Source organism: Camelus ferus, chromosome 13 (genome assembly GCF_009834535.1).
Source record: "Camelus ferus isolate YT-003-E chromosome 13, BCGSAC_Cfer_1.0, whole genome shotgun sequence".
In the NCBI taxonomy this organism is placed as follows: Eukaryota; Metazoa; Chordata; class Mammalia; order Artiodactyla; family Camelidae; genus Camelus; species Camelus ferus.
The window spans coordinates 36,265,337-36,285,496 of record NC_045708.1 but is presented as its reverse complement, the minus strand read 5'-3'; the positions used below and the strand labels follow the sequence as shown (position 1 = coordinate 36,285,496).

At 35.9% G+C, this 20,160-nt stretch overlaps 1 protein-coding gene across 2 annotated transcripts in view; it reads left to right on the top strand.

The window, feature by feature from the left end:
• The window catches only part of FAF1 (Fas associated factor 1), a 378,757-nt gene that overhangs the window by 323,426 nt on the left and 35,171 nt on the right, over nt 1-20,160 (top strand). For both annotated transcript variants that reach the window (XM_032494244.1, XM_006180232.2), the window contains exons 16-18: nt 4,729-4,809; nt 5,888-5,965; nt 19,750-19,965. In XM_032494244.1, the coding sequence (XP_032350135.1) occupies nt 4,729-4,809; nt 5,888-5,965; nt 19,750-19,965 (375 nt within the window). The remainder of the gene's footprint in view (nt 1-4,728; nt 4,810-5,887; nt 5,966-19,749; nt 19,966-20,160) is intronic.

The following is a 20,160-nucleotide window of genomic DNA, read 5'->3' as shown; positions in this document are numbered from 1 at the left end:
TTCCTGAGTTTCCATATGAATTTAGGTTGGATTTTTTATTTCTGTACAAAATGCCGTTGAGATACACTCAATTGTTTGTTAAAGAGATTCAAATAGTAAGGAAGAAATGTCTATTAATCTACTCATGAAGCTCCCATTTCCAGTTCTCTTCATACCTTTGGGAAGATCCAGATTTCCATCTGGTATTGTTTTCCTTCTCCTTAAAGGACTTCCTCTAACTTTTACTGTAGTACACATGCTGGTAGTTAACTCAGCTTTTGCATATTGAAAAAGCCTTCATTTCACTTTCAATTTTGAAGTTACTTTTACTGAGTATAGAATTCTAAGTTAACAAGTTTTTTTTTCTTTCAGTGCTTTAAAGATGTTGCTCCAGTGTCTTCTCACTTGCACTATTTTTGATGAGAAGTCTGATCTCATTCTTATTCTGTCCCCCTTTACATATATGTCTTTTCTTTTTTTCTGACTGATTTTTAAGATTTTTCATTTTATTATTAATTTTATACAATTTGGGTATGATGTGCCTTGGTGTAACTCTTCATGTTTGTTTTGCCTGATGTTGATTTAGATTCTTGAATCTGTGGCTTTACAGTTTTCATCAAATTCTAAAACTGTTTGGCCATTATTTATTAAAATAATTTTCTCCCCCTTTCCCTGGCACCCTATTTCCAGAGTCCAGTTGCACTTATATTAAGTTATCCCACAGATAACTTTTCCAGTTTCCTACCTTGCTCCAAAATAAAATTTTCTGGATCTGTTTGGGCCTCAAGTTACCAAGATGGATAATCTGCCTGTCAGATTCCATTTTACCTCATCATTTACAGTGCTGATTTCCAATTTTCTCTTTATTACTACCTAGGAATTTTTCTTTGTTCTTTCTTAAATGCTGAGTAATATTTTTAACATTTTTGCTAAATTTTATTTGCTATCTCTAAGTATTTATATTGAAACAAGTTCACATTACCTTGGTCCCTATCTCCTTAGGGATAGACCAGGACCATTTCCCTGTTTACAAGGTCCTACTTATTAAGGCAGAGAGCAGGGTGTATATTCTAAGCTGGGCATTCAGAAGAATAAATAAATACCATATGTATATATGTATGTGGGTATTTGTGTATGCAGTTGGTTATTACTTGAAACAAGCCTAACCACTATAGCCTGCTTGTTGATAATTTGAAATTGTGCATTAGTTCTTTGAGAATTAACTGATGATTACTAATTTTAAACACTAGTGAGGAGTAACAAGTTAACTTAAATTCCATTTCTGGTTAAATTCCTCATTTGGGAGCCATTCGATAGCTCATAAAATGTTTTCATTATTTTTAATGGGTTGTAGTGAAATCTGATTCAGTGGCCACTGTCTCAGATATACAGAACTGTACCCAGCCACCCAGTGTTGCCACAGTGGGAAAAAGTATAGGCTTTCAGGAGGGAAAGACTAGGTTTGAATTGTAATTCCATCACTTTTCGACAAGTCCTTGTAATATTCAGAATAGGAAAAACACACAAATAAAAAATTACTGGTCTGAAGAATACTTAAAAGTTCCAGACTTCAGGTATATTACTGTTGAGTAGTGATAATTCCACTCATTCATCAAACAAATAAGTATTGAATGCTTACCATATGTGAGATAGTAGCCTAGTAGCCTAGGTGCTATAGGAGATAGAGAGTCCTTTCCCTGTGGGAGCTTACAGCTCAGGTAGAGAGACAAGTGTACAGGTGAGTGTAACACCAAGCCGGATGAGAGCAGTGACAAGTATGCTACAGACGAAAGGCTCCAGTGGAGGCTATCACTCTCTTCTGAGCAATCCAGCTTCTCACTTTACTATGACAAGGAGTGTTTTCATACTAAGCAGCCCAAGCCATAGCCCAGGCAGCACCTGAAACCTATTCCTGAACCTGATCATTCCAGCTGTTCTACCTCCACACAATCAAAATGTATGTCTAGTCACTTTGTCTGATGTATCCTCTCAGCTTTAGCAAGGGAAACCTCCACAAGGACAGTATTCGTAAGACATAGAAGTTCCAAGAGGCATATCTATAGTTTATGAGAACAAACTTACACACGAAATGTTAACCACAGCACCTGGAATTTTCCTATTAAACTGTGGCCTGCATCTGTATCCCTACTACTACCATGATGTCTATAGTAAAGTTGGTGCTTAATGAATATTTGTGAGAAGGAAGGGAGGGAAGAGAAAGAGAAGGGAGAGTAGGGGAGATGGGAGGGAAGCAAATGAGCTGGTTCAGGACGTCCTCTCACAACAGGTGCCACATTTTGTGGCGGAGATCCTTGTATTTAATGGCCTTTCATATCTGCAACAGTCTGTTTTAAAACAGAGCTATTTACTTAGAATGCTTTTATTATAAATTATATTTGTGCTCAGAGAGGCCTTCCAGCTGTGGTAGCTTTTAGAAGGTCCCTTTGTTGTGTGTGCATAGTGTCATAACAGGTCACTTCTGCCCAGCCAGTCAATTTCATTGACTCAGATGGGGTTGCTTTGTGGATGAGCTGTATCTTTTTCCTCCTTAATTTTTACTGTAAACAATAAATAATTTATGCCTGGAAAGACAATTCATTTATTCAACCAATGCTTATTAAATACCTCTCAAAAGCTAGGAATTACGTGAAACACTTGGAATACAGAGATACATAATATTGACAAGATCCCTGTTCTTATGATGCTTACAGTGTTGTGGGGGACTCTCACATTAAATAAGTAGACATATGATAATTAATTAATGTAATTGTGGTAAATGTTGTAAAGGGAAAGTACAGAATGTTATGAGAGAAACCTAAACTAATTTGGAGGGATGGGGTCAGCAAAATAAGGTACAATTAAAATTTTAAACATCTTAAATATTTCCCCATTTGAAATATAAAAAGATAAGATTACTCCCATAGGTTGTTGATAATATTAGGGATATCTAAATTTGGAAAGATTGACTTATCCAGAAAGGCACAGAATCCTTAAAAACTCAATCCTTTAATAAATGACTGAAAAGGGAGACACTGTTTATGCAAGAACACACAGCTTGCTACTAGCAGGACTAGGACTTGAACACAGGTCTGCTGATCTTTTCATTACATCTCCTTGGTGACATAAAAAGTAAAGACATTATACATCAAATATAGATTAGCCATGGCCAAATGAAAGTGGTCTCACAAACTTGTCTATTAAGTTGGGGAAGAAGTTTACAGAGTAATAAATTAGGCAAATGCAAATGTAAACAGAAATGTGCAAAATGTGTTTAATTAGGTTGGTTATATCTGGTCACAGTAAAACTGTATTATATAGACCAAAGTGGGAAATACCCAGTTAGAATTAATGAAAATGTATTTAAAGAAATATGCTTTTATTTCTTTAAAATGGAATACTAATGGCTAAGTACAAGTCTCCAAGTAGAAGTTCTTAAAACCTATTTTTATTCATACATAATATTACATGACATGTACATTATCCTAACTGCTTTGTAGGCTGAGTGGCCTTTCAGCTATGTTAAACATTGTTCCTGGTCATTTGTTCCAACATATAATTTCCCTAGCATTCCCTTTCGTCATAGATGGTATAGCAGTTAGCTTGAGGCCAGCAACATCTAATTCTTCCTGATTTTTTATTTGAAAGATGAGGAATCAGTGAAATGGTACTATTCATACCAGAAATTGTGGAATTTAATAGAATCACTGAAACCAAAGGGAGTTTGGGGCTTCAGGGAGAAGGCCAGTCTTAAATAGGTATCCAAGTGAGCACCTAAGACAATGCCATGCATATACTCAGCCTGAGTAAGCATATATTGAATGGGGAGACAAAAATAATTAAGTTAAACCACATGAAATTTCTACTTCTGTCGGTCAGAATCAGTCAAATATTGGTGATTTTACATGGTTCAGCCTGTTGTGCAAAATGACCAAAAAGGGAACCTATACTCTAATGTCAACAGGTGGGGGTATTTATTAAATTTAAGTACATGTATGTTGGCTGTACTCCAGAATTTAACAAATAAGACATTTTGGCAGGTGAATTAATTTTTAGTTTCATGTGAAATCGTGATTTAAATGTAGGCAGATGACATAATCACTTCAGATGCTAAAAATATCCTAAAAGATCTTCAGTTTAGATAACTTCTGCATTATCCACACTTCATGAATGTGGATGTTGTGAGGAAATACTTGATAACTAAGTGTTAGTGGGGTGATGTGGACTGAAGTTAACAGGGTATTTTGCTTTCAGCCTCTTTCTGTGCTGACCAGGGGGCTGCGTCCTAGTCCTTTGCTCTCTCCCAGCCCTTAGTCCCAACGCTGATAATTTCCAGAATTATCCCCAAAAATCAAGAAAGTGGGGAAGAAAATGAACTGAATGTCTGGTGCTTTGCTAGATAGTTTATATATTATTGCATTTAACTCTCACAACAACTCTATGAGGTAAGTATTACTTCTTTTTTTCTTTTGAGGAAACTGAGACCTAGAGAGGTTAAATAACTTGCCCAAGGTCACATAGTTTGTAAGTGGCAGAGCAAGGCTTCAAACATTCTTATTTTCACCATCTACTGTACTCTCACCTTATTCTTCTTCTTATTATTATTCGTTAGCTTATTTACACTCTACACTTTAAAGATGCCTTGTTTAATTATAAGTTTACACAGGAGTAAGACAAGGGGATTCTCATTGGTTTTTTCTTTAAAAACAGTAATATGGTAAAATGCATTTGAATCTTTTCCTTTCTTTTAAGGATGAACGAGAAGCCAGAGAAAATGTGAAGAGAGAGCAAGATGAGGCCTATCGCCTTTCACTTGAGGCTGACAGGGCAAAGGTAGGTTTGGTCAGGGGACTTCTGGGATAAAGAACTCAATCCTAAATAGTCTTTCATTGTTTAAGTGCCAGCCCTTTAATCATTTTGATCCCTAAGAGAGTTGGGTTTGCAGTGGAAAGAGCTAGATTCAATTAACAGAAAGAATATAATTCTACCCCGGTTCTTAAAACATGGTTCATTTTGACAACATAAATTTTTTTCAAGAGTCATAAGAAGCGAAAACAAAAATGGTCCTAGTAGTTATTTCATTTTTTAAATCAGTCTATAGGAAAATTTAGCAATGTTTAAAAAGCTCTTCAGGTGATTCTACTGTGCAGTCAGGGTTGAGAACCACTGATTTGTTCAGTGCTTCTTGAACACCTGCTTCTGTACTGGGCATAGGAGGGGAAAATGAATAAGCCACAGTTTCAGCCTTCAAATAAGGCTCACAGTGTGGTGTAGAGTAGATTAAGTCAAGAACAAAGATAGCTAGAACATTTGGGCAAGGGTCCTAAATATCATAAGGGAAGCACTGAGTTCTGTGAGAGTTCAGTGAGCAAGTTTCAGTGAAAAGTTTTTGCCAGCTTTTTCAGAGAGCCAAGAAATGGGAATGTATTAGGGAGGGTTTCACAGAAGAGACTGTCTATTTGAACTGGATAGAGAAAGAGGGGTAGGAGAGAAGAAGTAATATATGCTAGCAGCAGGGGACCAGAAGGCTTGGGTTCATGATGGAGGCTGATGTGAATAGAGTTTGATATTTGGGTACAGGAGAAATAGCAGAAAAGACCAGAAAGGAAGACCAGAGAAAGGGTTCTGGAGGATCTTGAATGCCACTCTACCCAGAGTTACCCGGGTGTTCAAATAGGAACCCACCATGCATGATCAGAGAGCTATGCTTTGTTCTTGCTTTTCTTCCCATTCTTGTTCCAGAGACAAACACTTCCATTACCACAGTGGTGTACCTCTGGGCCATGCTGGGAATTCGCTCTTTTTCTTTTTTCTTTCTCTTTCTCTTTCTTTTCTTTCTTTGTTTCTTTTTCTTTTTTTTTTAAGTAAGTCTGGTTTTTGAGAGCTGGATTCCTTTCTCTTTTATCAACAGAGGGAAGCTCATGAGAGAGAGATGGCAGAACAATTTCGTTTGGAGCAGATTCGCAAAGAACAAGAAGAGGAACGTGAGGTAGGGCATAATTTTTCAAAAGTTGTTCAAAAGCTAGGTCTGTTTACACTGTGTTTGATACTAAGGCTGTTACTATTTCTTATAACTTAATTTCCACTTTTCCCAGATTCATTTTAGGATAGAAGACTAACCTTTTTGTAGAAGAATCATTCCTGATCTGTTGTATTGAACTCTTAGAACACTTGACCTTGTACTAGATTCACAGTTTCCTATTCTTTTCAATTCCTTTCCCCTTTTCTTGCCTCACAAATACTCCCATCCTTCCTAAATACTGTCCCACCCCAAGAACACAAGGAATTTATTTTCTCCCCTTTTCCCAGGCTTCACTTTACCCACCAAAAGATGCTATGAGTTACTTCTGCAACATCCTGAACTGGGCCCCTATATATGAGAAATCCATTTAGCTTGGCTAAATTTTCCCCCCTAGGTTCATATCATGTGTGTGACAACACAAATTTTTTCATTCACTCACTTTGCAAAATTTTTTTTGGCTGCTTAATATGTGGCCAAAATCTGCTAAGGTACGGTAGGGATTCAGATGTGGGTCCTCCCCTCCAGGAGTTCATAGTCTTGTAAAAACAGAATTACATACCATATGTAAAAATTATTATTGAGATTTACCTAAAGTTCAGTGGGAAAAAAGAAAAGGGATGTCAAGAATGACATCCTATGATAGCTTACAAAAAAGGACTTTTAGAACTTTTTTCTAGACATGGGATTAATGGCAAAATTCACTTGTAAAAAGAGGAAGCCACCTAACAAGTGATGGAAAGGCCTGGAGGGCCCTAACTTGGGCTGAGGAAAACTCCACTAGTTATCATTCTTGGTCAGAGGGTGCCAGGTTGTAACATATTCAACAAATGGGTTTTGTTTTGTTTTTATTGAAGTATAGTTGATTTACAATGTTGTGTTAGTTTCAGGTGTATAGCAAAGTGATTCAAATATGTGTATGTGTATGTATGTGTGTGTGTGTGTGTGTATATATATATATATATATATATTCTTTTTCAGATTCTTTTCCATTATAGGTTATTATAAGATATTGGATATAGTTCCCTAGGCTATACAGTAAATCCTTGTTATTTATTTATGCATATAAATATACATACAGTGTACATATATACATGTAGTAGTTTACATATAGTAGTTTGTATCTACTAATCCCATACTCCTACTTTATTCTTCCCTCCACCTTTCCCCCTGGTAACCATCAGTTTGTTTTCTATGTCAGTGAGTCTATTTCTGTTTTGTAAATAAGTTCATTTGTGTCATTTTTTTTAGATTCCACATATAAGTGATATCATATGTATTTTTCTTTCTCTTTCTGGCTTACTTCATTTAGTATGACAACCACCAGGTCCATCCATGTTACTGCAGATGGCATTATTGTATTCTTTTTTATGGCTGAGTAGTATTCCGTTTATAACACATATTCTTTATCTAGTCATCTGTCAGTAGACATTTAGATTGTTTCCATGTCTTAGCTATTGGAAACAGTGCTGCTGTGAACATTGGGGTGCATATATCTTTTCAAAGTAGAGTTTTTGTCTTTTCCGTATATCTGCCCAGGAGTGAGTTTGCTAGATCCTGTAATAACTCTATTTTTAGTTTTTTTAAGGAACCTCTGTACTGTGTTCAATAGCAGCTGCACCAATTTACTTTCCCATCAACAATGTAAGAGGGTTGGTTCCCTTTTCTCCACACCTTCTCCAACATCAACAAATGTTCTTTGAACAAGAACTATGCTAAACACTGAAAGAGAAACACAGGATAGTAAAACATTTTCTACTTATAAGAAGGGATTATATCTTGTAGGGAAGATACAACATGTCTACAGATAACAGCAAATCAAGGAAATACATGCTAAATAACATAAGAGAAATAAAAGCAAGATTACTTAGAGAGTTCAGGAGCAAAGTAAAAATCTTTACTTTGTACAATCTTTACAGTTTTTGTAATCAGACAGTTCTATAGAAGAAGTAATAGTTGAGCCAGGTCTTGAGAGTCATAGATAAAATTTCACTGTTTGGAAATCAGAGTTTATTCATTATTGAGTGCCTATCATATATGTACAAGATACTGTGTCAGACAAACTCTAATCTCTGTATGCTGAGGACTCTAAATGGAAAATACTTGGTTCATCATCTTCTGTGTATCAAGTACTCTGCAAGCAGCTTTACCTGTGTTTATTCATTGACCACTAAGACAAGCCCCAAGGTTAGAGATTTCTCTTTACAGGTGAAAACTGAAGCTCATCGAGAAGTCACACATAGAAATGAGAACAGCTGAGATTCTCACCTAGGTCTTCATGACTCTGTACAAAGCTCATGCTCTTCTGCTTCCTCCATTCCAGTACAAGGCCATATATCATCGTATGTGACTATAAAAATCAGAGTTTCACAACACTTTAGACAAGAGATTTGTCACTATACTTTTAGGCTATTTTAAGAAATATAGCTTAAAAAATTAGGACTTTCACTCTTTCATGCCTTCTTTCACAAATTTGCATGCTCTCTCCCTCCATAGTATATCTTCAACCATACACTTCCTAAATGTCATGTGTACACTTTGAATGTGTACACTGCATGTTCTGGATCTAGAGCTTCTTCTGATTCACCTTATTTCCCTGGGCTAAAATTTTCTCTCTTTACAAATGTAGATAACGCTTGCCCTCTCATAGAATCCACCCCTCAAAAGGAAGAAAAAAGAAAACCCGATTAACATCCTTTAGCATTCCTCAGTGTATATGTTCCAGCTGTGAACATATGCGAGCTTGGGGCACAGGGGAGGAAGGACAAGTCATACTTTGCTCCTCGTCATTGCTTGCACTTGACCATTAATGTGCTCCCAAAAACAAGTTCAGGTCAGTGCTTTGTACTTTGTCCTTCCCCTCAAAGAGTCACATTAAAGGCTTTTATAAACCCCCCATTAAGAAACTATTTATTTTCTGTTTATCTTAATTTAATTCATTCCTATCCAGACTTATTTGTCCCTTTTTTGCCATGGAATACAACAAATGACTCTTTGGGAAAAGCTGGTATTGTGCAACTTCTGAAGTAACTGAAACCTGGAGAGATTATACAGTTTGCCTGTGGTCACCAAACTGGTTGGACACAGAATCTGGACTAGAAGCCAGGTCACCTGACTTTTCACAATAACACTGCCTCCTCTTCTAACCAGAAATCCTAACCCATATAATTGCATTGAGAAACAAGAGTGGTTTGATTATTTTTATCATCTCTAGTATTTCAAAATCCTTAGGAAAATGAAGTATTGAATAGTCGAATCACCCTGGTTATAGGAAAATTCCTTGGAGGTTGACCTCATTTTGCTGTGTAGTAAGTATTGGAGTAAAATTAGTAAAATCTAGGAAGACATTTTGATCTGATCTTTGGCCACGATAAGGTGAAAAAGTCTGTAAGACAGGATATTCTGAGGGAAAAACAAAGAAATGACAACAAAAATTTGTGCTATTTTATTAATTTATGTATTTACTTATTTTTTCCAAAATGAGTTTCAAGTAACTTACATAAATACATGCAATTCAAATGGATTAAAAACAAAAGAAAAGATATGGAAATCAAGACAAGGTCAAATAACAAAAGATAAAGCCGAAGGTAAGATTAACATGTTGACAACAGATAATCCAGCACAAGCACCAAATATATGTGATAAGATTCTGTACATTTACCACAAAATTTGTTATGTGCTTCTCTTGGGCTAAAACAGAGGAAAATGTGATTGTTTACAAGTTTCACTCTGTAAAGCTAATGTTACAGTCTCTCAAAAGGTGCCCAGATTTTTCCTGTGGTTCCCCTTCAAGAGGAAGCCATGCAGTATGGTGAATACCATCCCCAACTATGTCCAGTAGCTATAACAGCAATAGCAAGTCATGTGTAACAGCTTTGTACAACTTCATGTAATTCAAAGTCATAAAACCAAAGCACAATTTTGTAAAAGCATCTCTGCAGAGGCCCAAGCAATACATTTTTTTCTGGCAGTCCAGTTTAAAGAATGGATTTTATAGTAACTAAAGAAGTGTATGAACTACATATCCTTTAAGAAATCCTTCCTGAATATTGCTGGGGGTTTTTTGGGGGTTTTTTTGCCACTGAGTTCTTTGGTGAGTAGAGAAGGTTTCAGCTAAGATTTTTGACTCCCATCTCTTTTAATCAGTCAGTATTCGGCAGATATTTGTTAATCTCCTTCTGTGTACAAATCACTAAATCAGGCGCTTTGGATACTGTATTGTATGTGTGAGACAGCTTCTGCCCTCAGGGAGCTCTCTGTCTAATACAGAAAGGTAGATAAGTACAAAATAACTATAGGAAAATATATACTGTACATTTGGGGGGGAACGTTAAAATAGCAGATTTGGAGGAAGAAGATGACTTTCAACTAGGAAAGCAACAAGGAAGACTTCACAGAGAGAGGAGGCTTTGAAGAATTGATAAGACATTGGTGGTTAAAGGTGAAGTAGAAGAGCATTTGGGATGGATTGATGAATAAATGGATGGTTGGACAGATGGCAAAAGGTAGGGCATGGCTAGGTAATCATGAACAAAGGGAGAAAGGCACAGGGAACGGTAAATGGACAAATTTAAAACACAGTCTTAATTAGAACTAAGGCTAAAAGGCCAAGTTTTAGAGGATCATGGGTGGGAGAGAATGGGCACAAAGCTATTCCCTTTGTTGCTGGTTCCTTCAAATGGAAAATCAAAAGGTTACATTTCTGCCTATCTACCCAGAGTTGTTTCCTTTCATGTCTTGCTGCCTCTTCAAGTAGAAAATCTTAAGCATATTAAAGACCACTAAATCACATAACAGAAAAGCATGGAATTAGAAGCAGTGACACTTCTCTTCAGTTCTGATTTAATTTTCATAACCATCCTACAAAATGCGTAAGGGAGATAATATCGTTACCATCTTACAGATGAAGAAAGTAAGATCATAGAAGGATTTAAAAGCCTATTTTAAAATTCCTACCTAACATTTGTCTGGTAAAAGCAGAACCAGGGCTCCTATCCAGTATTCTTTCTACCTGTTACCCCATACGAGAAGAATGAAAGCAGTACCATGAATAGGTTAGTAAAGTAAAACTGCTTTTTATAATTTTTATTTTCATCTTATTTAAGTTGCTTCTTGTCACATAGAAAACACTACTACACTGGGCCGTAATGATAGTCATCCTTGCCATCAGCATATCACGATCTGTTGAGCAATTAATAGGTCCTAAACTCTGTGCTGAGCACTTTACAGACTTTATCTTATTGAATCTCCACAACAACTTAATAAGGTAGGTGCCAATACATAAATATACCTTCTTATAATTATAGGGACCACCTTGCCACAATTTCTTAAGTAGTTCCAATTGGAAGTATTCTGCTGCTGTCCTCATTAGATTAGATAAGAAATTTCAGTTTCCTGGTACCCAGATTGTTTTTCATATCCAGATGCAGCCCAAAAATTATATATCTGAATTTTGGCCTAGGAAATATGATCATTTTCCTTGATTTACTTTATCCAGCAGTGAGGTTGTATTTGTAGTAAGCTATCCATACTCTCTAGCTGGATGATTGGTGGCCAGGAGCAGAGAATGGCCACAGGATTGGGACATACCAGCTGTTCCCTTATAGGATCCATTTATACTCCTTTGATGATCTCATCTAGTTCATGACTCTTAAATACTGCCTATACATTAGCCTCCCAAATTTTTATCTCCAGCTCCTCCCATTCCCTGAACTCCAGACTTGAATATGTAGTTGCTAGCCCATTATCTCCACTTAGATGTCCAATAGACATCATAAATTTAATGTGTCTTAAACTGAACAACTAATCTTAGCCTCCCCACCCAAATCTCTCCTTCTTCAGTCTTCTCCGCTGTAAATGAAAAATCTTTCCATTGTTTGAACCAAAAACCTTTGAATCACCCTTAGCGTCTCTCTCTCATATCTGTATTTAATGAGCAAATCCTATTGGCTGTACCTTCAAAATATATGTGGAACTCAAATGCTGCTCACCAACTCCACCACTACCACCTTCATTGAAGTGGCCATTATCTGTTACCTGGATTACTTTAGTAGTCTCCCAATTTGACTCCATACCTCCATTTTGCCTTTTCTATATGTCTTTTAATAAATCCTTTTAAAAGTAATTGGCACATTATATCACTTCAAAAACCTTCAGTGGCTTCATATCTTAAAATAAAAGCTAAAATCTTTACAGTAATTCCAGTCAAAATCTCTGCAGGATTTTTCTTTCTTTTTTTTTTTTTTTTAGAAATTGGCAAACTGATTCTAAAATGTATATGAAAAGGTAGTAGTACTGAGATAGCCAAAAACAGTTTTGAAAAAGAAAAACTAAATTGGAGGACTTACACTACCAGAGTTCAAAGTTTAATATAATCAAGACAATGTGGATATTGCCAAAGAACTGACCCATATCCAATAAACAGAACAAAGAGTCCAGAAATAGACCTACATGGTCAACTGATTTTCGACAAAGGTGCAAAGACAATTTCACTGGAGAAAGGATGGTCTTTCCAACAAATGATGCTGCAAACTAATGAATATCCATATGCAAAAAAAAATTAAATACAAGACAGTAAAAAGACTTCTAGTACATATCTTGCATCACATGCAAAATTAAGTCAAAGTGAGTCATAGACCTAAATGAAGAACCTAATAAAAACTATTAAAGTCATGGAAGAAAACATTGGAAGAAATCTTCTTGTCCTCGAGTTACATAAAGATTTCTTAGATCTGACACCAAAAGCACAATTCATACAATAACAAATATCTAAATTAGACTTCAAAATTAAGACCTTCTACTGTTCAAAAGACACTGTTGAGAAATAGAAAAGACAAGCCACAAACTGAGAGAAAATCACCTATCTATAGTGTCCAGAATATATAATAAACTCTTAAAATTTGAGAATTTTTTAAAAACCCACATTTAAAAATGAGCAAAATATTTGAATAAATACTTCACCAAAGAAAATACACACAAGGGAAATAAGCACATGAAAAGATGTTCAATGTTATAGTTATTGGGGAAATGAAGATGAAAACCTCAGCGGATACACACTAATTAGAATGGCGTTTTAAAAGAAAAGAGACAATACCAAGTACTGGCAAAGATGAAGAGGCACTGGCACTCTCATGTATTTATGATGAGAATCATTAATGATAGCACATCCACTTTGGAAAATAACTTGGCACTTTCTTATAAATTAAACATATACATACCATACAACCCAGCAGTTAAAACCTACATATTTACACAAGTGAAATGAAAGAAAGTAATAGTAAAATTTATGTTCACACAAAAATCTGTACACAGTGTTTATAGGGACTTCATTTATAGTCACCCAAAACTGGAAACAACTCAGGTGTCCCCTCAGCTGAGAGAGTAGTCATACTGTAATGTATCTGTATGATGGAATGCCACTCAGCAATGAATAGGAATGAACTACTTACTGATATCGTCAACGACATGGATGAGTCTCAGATGTGTTATACTAAATGAAGGAAGCCATTCATCTGACATTTATAGACACATTTATATAACAGTCTGGAAATGGCAAAACCAAGGACAGAAAACATATTAGAGGTTTCCTGGGGTTAGGGGAAGATGGATGGGGGTGGAAGTTAGTGATAGAACTGTTCTTTATCGTGATTGGTAATGATGGTTAGACAAATTTATGCATTTATCAGAACTCACAGAGCTATACATTTAAAAGAATGGATTTACTGTGTATAAATTATACCTAAATTTTGAAATGGGGGAAAAAATTAAGTGGCTCAAGGCATATATGAGCTAATCATGCCTCTCATTTGATTCCTCTTTAACTCAGCTTCTACCCCTCTCCCCGTGGTCATTCTGCTACAGCCAAATTGGCAGCCTTGCTATTGCTCATTCAGGCCAGGCACCAGCGCTTGTCATTTACTGTGACTTCTGCCACATGACTCTCTCTCCTTTAGGCCTTTGCTCACTGAGGCCTACGGTATTTGCTATTGGGGTTTACAGTATGTAAAGTTGTACTCCTCCCTCGCTCTACCTGTACTCCCTGTACTTTTCTCCATAGCACTCATCACTGTGTAACAAACTGTATATTTTCCTGTATGTGTATTGTTTTTCTCCCACCCTACTAAAATATAGGTTCCATGTAAGCAGAATATTTTGTCTGTTTCGTTCCCTCTTATTTTCCCATCATCTGGAACAATGCCTGGCACATATAATGTGCTCGGTAAGAATTCATGGAATTAATGAATGTTAGCTTTAGCCTATTTCACACTTTGCTTCCCCTAGCTATAAACTGTTATTTGGTGGGTACTCATAGACCCCTAGAAGATACTGTACATGTGCATGTATTTATGCATGCATATGTGGATGTAAATTAAGCCAGTCTTTGATTCTTATTGTAAGAGATTGGCATAAGTGTATCTTATCTTTCCTGTTTAAAAAATGTAAATGTATAGAAACAATCTTTTCTGGGTATCTGTCTTCATTGCCTGATATCAATTCAAAAGTCTCAGTTTCTCATCCCTCAGATGTGAATGCTTTGAATATTCATACAGCTTTACTAAAGCAAGAAGTCTAAGATCAGTTTATATATCCAACCTATACTAGGTCTCCTTGTTTTGTTACAAACCTAAAATACTGCAAATAAAAACCTGTATTTGTTGAGCAAACCCAATTCAAGTTTAACAATGGTGTTTACCATGACTCCTATTCGAGTGTAGATGTCCTCTATGTCATTGTTTTACAATAGTGTTTACTTAACATGAGGCCTTTGCTTTTAGCCAGTAAATTTGAAACTGAACTACTGATGTATTTTTATTCTTTTCTACCAGTAAAACGTGAGTATTCAGATTCCAAGTTGCCGACTTACCTAATATCTCTTCATTGTTTTCCACACTGGGTCACTATTGTGGGATATTTGAGGTCTGTTTTCATTCTGGGGAAAAGCCCTAGAGACTGGGTGCATTGAGGAGCAGACATTGTCTGCACAATGAATGGGGTAATGAGCTACTGTTTTATTTGTCTATAGTATAATTGGTTGAGTTCAGACAGTAATGTAGCATCTGTTGTTATATTGTACAGGGAAATGTCAAAATAGAGAGCAAGCAAACAGGTGGATTAAAGGGGACCAGGAGGAGAAACCAGGAAATATCACATTAAGTTCTGCTTTAAAGTAGCTGCATAGGGAATAATGATAATGATAACACCAACAATGGCTGTCATCTGTTGAGCACAGTGTTACAGCATGAGGTTCAGCACTGGCCACTTCTCACTAATTTGAGTCCTGACCAAGTGTCAGCACTTGCTAAGTGTTTTGTAAACATGACTCCATTTTATACAAGAACCTTTGTGAGGAAGATATTACTGGCCCTGTCTCTTATATGAGGTAGCTGAAGTCATATGCCTAATGGCTGGGATTTGAACCTCTGTCTGTCATACCTAAAGCCTATTTCCTAACCATACATTACATTTGATTTAAAGGTTAAAGTTTTTAAATTGCACTGTTGGAAGTCAGAACAGTGATTAACTTTAAAGAAGGTAATTCTCAGGAAGAGGGCAGAAAGACTCTGAGATGTTTGATTAGTGTGCTAGTTATACAAGTATGTTCACTTTCTGAACATTTATCAAGTTGTACACTTAAGATATGTGCACTTTTTCCTGTATGTTATATTTCAATACAAACTTTAAAACAATGACAAAATACATGGCTTTGAATAAAAGATAAAGTTGTGTACAATATATTTTGTTTTTAAAAGTTTAAATATATATTTATATAAAAATATGCATGCCAACAGGCACATGAAAAGATGCTCAGCATTGCTAATTATTAGAGAAATGTCAATAAAAACTACAATGAGGTATCACCCTACACTGGGCAGAATGGCCATCATCAAAAAGTCCATAAATAATAAATTCTGGAGAGGGTGTGGAGAAAAGGGACCCCTCCTACACTGTTGGTGGGAATGTAAATTGGTGCAGCCACTATGGAACACTGTATAGAAGTTCCTTAAAAAACTAAATATAGAGTTACCATATGATCTAGCAATCTTGCTCCTGGGCATGCATCAGGAGAAAACTCTAATTCAAAAAGATACATGCACACCAATGTTTGTGGCAACACTGTTTACAATAGCCAAGACATGGAGGCAACCTAATATCCATTGAGAGATGAATGGATAAAGAGGATGTGATACACACATACACACACAATGCAGTGTTACTCAGCCATAAAAAAAAAAAAAAAAGAAATACTGCCATTTGCAGCAACATAGATGGACCTATAGATTATCATACTAAGTGAAGTAAGCCAGACAAAGACAAATATCGTAGGATATCATTTATATGTGGAATCTTAAAAAATGATACAGATTAACTTATCTACAAAACAGAAATAGACTCACTGACATAGAAGACAAATTTACAGTTACCAAAGGGGAAGTGGGGGAGGGGTAAATCAGGAGTTTGAGATTAACAAATACACACTATTATATGTAATACAGATATACAGCAAGGATTTACTGTTTAGCCCAGGGAACTATATTCAATATCTTATAATAACCTATAGTGGGAAGGAATCTGAAAAAACATATATATAAACTTGCCTGTACACTTGAACTAATACACTGTAAATAAACTGTACTTCAGTTAAAAAATAAATTTAAAATTTTTTAAAAATTTAAATATGCATGAAAAATTAATGGAGAGTGTCTGAGGTGATGAAAGTTTTAGAAATAGAAAAGATGGTAACACAACATTGTGAATGTACTTAATGCCACTGAATTGTTGGCTTAAAGATGATTAGAAAAATTAATGAGTATAACACTCAAGTGATGACAGTGGCTATCTCTTGGTGGTGAATCTAGAAGTTAATTTTAATGTTTTCTTATCATTTAATGTAGTTTTTACAATAAGTGTGTAATTACTTCTGTAATCAGGAAAAGGTGTTTTTTAATCTCAAAGATACGGTTTTAAAGAACCACCAGTGTTAGAAATAGTCGAATGATTTCGTTAATCATTTAGAAAATGTATGTAACTAATCCACAGAGCTAGTTACCCTACAAACAACTCTTGGTTAGCCCTTAAGGGACGTGTCTGTGGCAAATGAATCTGAACAATTAATGCTGAAGCGAGTCAGACCTCAGAGAAAGGAAACTCAGGATGTTCAGTTCTTGGTTACTAGAAGTAGGAGCCATGAGATTCAGATTCTTTTAGCATTTATTGAGCACCGACTATGTGCTTATCACCATATAAAGCACTTTTTACATGCATTATTTCAGTTAACGTGTTAGTTTATTTCTTCTCTTATCAAATACATATTGAGCATCTATTTTGTACTATGTGCTACACTTGGAATAAAAAGTAAGACATGTTCCCACGTCCTTATGGAGCTTGCATACTAGTGGGAAAGCCAGACATTAAACAAATAAGTGTGGTGCAGTATAATGAATACTACAGTAGACATAATTGGAACTTAATTTTGATATATACAGTTTCATTGGGTTATTAATATATAACAGTGCTACTAAAATAGCAGTTTGAAAATATTCAACTGAAACTCATTGCTGATCCAGATGCTAATATTAGATAAACTTCCACTCATGTTATCCAAAAAATAAAAAGACAGAAGTAACTGGTTTGACTGTCTATTCTTTCTGGTTTTTGAACTTTATTTCTTATGTCTCCATTTCTGGGATCAATTTTCCCATATAATAAATGAGAGTGTGAGGCTGTTTAGCCAGTGTAACCCCAGGCAACCATTAACTAAAACCTATTACGACACCACACTAGGAACTTTACATATATTGTGTATACAATTCCCATGTTTATAACCCCCTGTGAAGTAGGTGGTATTATCCAGTGCCTCCAGAAGGAAAATGACCTCAGTGTCATAGAAAAGACTAGCTTCCTCTATACACAACAGAAATTTTGAGTACTTTTTTTAAAAAAAAAAATACTTCAGTACTAGAACCAACTAAATTATCCTCAATGACACAAATTAATTTTTTGTCCATATTGGAATCTGAGTAGACTTTATTTTCCTTTACATAAGTCAAAAGTTTAAAATATTAAAAAGCATATTCAGAAAATGCTGTCACTTCTACTGTTTCCCCCACCCTTTACAGGTTACCATTTTTATGTTTCTTTTTATTTATGTTAAGTTTATTGATTTTTTTTCTTCAAAGAAGCAGCCTATCTATTGGTTAACTAGTTATGTTGTTCTTTTTTCTAATGCATTCCTTTATGCTTTTAATTTTATTATTTTCTTGTCAGCTTACTTTTTGTTTTATTGGGTTTTTTCCTCCTAGTTCTTTAAATCTAATTCTTATTTAACTTAATTTTATTCTTTCCTTTTGAATGATATAAGAATTTTAGGGCTATGAATTTCCTCTGAGCACTGCTCTTTAAATGAGTCCCATAGATTCCAACATGAAATTTCAACAGCCATTGTTTTCTAGATATCCCGTAGTTTTCATTTGTATTTCCCCTTTGACCCAAGAGTTGTTTAATAGAGAGGTTTTGGTTTTTTTTAATGTTTTCCCTCCCAAAGGGAAGAGTGGCACCAACTTTGAAAATTGTGTTGAGATTTTGGAGACCATAAATCCCAGTTTCTCTCACTCATGTTACTTGATTATAATAGTTGTAAATTAATTGGGGGAAATTTTTGTTTTCCTGTTGATGATAAATTGGTAACCAGAAACAGAATATAACTGTAAAGCTGAGCATACTAATGCCAAGTTTACTATCTATGGAACCCTCCCACAATGTGAGGGACAAAAAGGTTTTAGTGAATTTCTGCCATAGACCCCCACATGGGCAGGGACATCAGAGACCTTTAATCTCCTTCCACTGGAGTATCTTGAATGTGAAACAATGTAATACAGTAGATTAAGAACTAGGAAACCTGAGTTTGAGCCCAACTCTAGCTGTGAGCTCTCTCAAGTTTACCCTACCTGTTTGAGTTTGTATCCTAATCTTTAAAATGAAGGGTTTGGGCCATCTCTAGATCCAGAAATCCAGACTTGGCCAAATCTCACAGCAATTTAGTGACAAGGCTGGATCTAGCACCATAGTCTCCTACCTCCAATAAACCTGATATTTTAATTTCTTTCCATTCCATTTTCTTACTGTAGAAAATAGATAAAAATTTGCCTTTTTAATCATTTATAAGTGTACAAATAAGTGGCATGAATTATATTCACAACATTGTGCAACTGCCACCACTATTTCCAAAATTTTTCATCACCCCAAGCAGAATCTTTCCCCCATTTTAATGTTAATATATTATCCAGAATTTTACAATCTTCAGTCATTTTACTTAGGAAATGTATGTTCTCTCTCTCCCCCCTCCTCATGCCATCTATTTCTGTGTATGTGTCTTTTGCAAATGCTTCTAATAGCCTTAATTTATACCCTAGAAAGAAAGCAATTAGATATTTGATGCCTGTTTCCTCAATCACAAATACCTGAGCCCTTCCGTAAAAAAAAACAAAACAAATTACCTTTCTTTTCTGTGTAGTTACCTCTCAATTTAATATGTGTCATCAAGGTGGGATTTATTTTAATTAATTGCTTATTAGACTAATATTAAGAAAGTGAAAAACACATGACTCTACTGTTCAAGCATTAGGCTTAGTTATAAATGGGCAATAACTTTTTGATGAGTTTCTAGAAAGCAGCAGCTTTTTTCTAGTCTCTCCTTCCTCCTCTCCCCACAGTCCCATCCATCACACAGTTTAACCCCTGGTTTTTACCCTCTTTAGGCCATCCGGCTCTCTTTAGAGCAGGCCCTGCCTCCAGAGCCAAAGGAAGAAAATGCTGAGCCTGTGAGCAAACTGCGGATTCGGACCCCCAGTGGCGAGTTCCTCGAGCGGCGTTTCCTGGCCAGCAGCAAGCTCCAGATCGTCTTTGATTTTGTAGCTTCCAAAGGATTTCCATGGGACGAATTCAAGTTACTGAGTACCTTTCCTAGGAGAGATGTAAGTTCCCATTTCTGTCTTGGGAAGTGTGTCTAGATGGGAGACAGCCCGTCATTAGGGATGCACAAAGTAGTCCAAGAAAAGTCCCATGGCACAGTCTACCACAGGACCGCATACCCGGAGTCCTTCTTTGTTCTGCACACCATTCTCTCCTCAGTCTTTAGAGAAGGTATGGCTTCCCAGGCCAGCAGACAT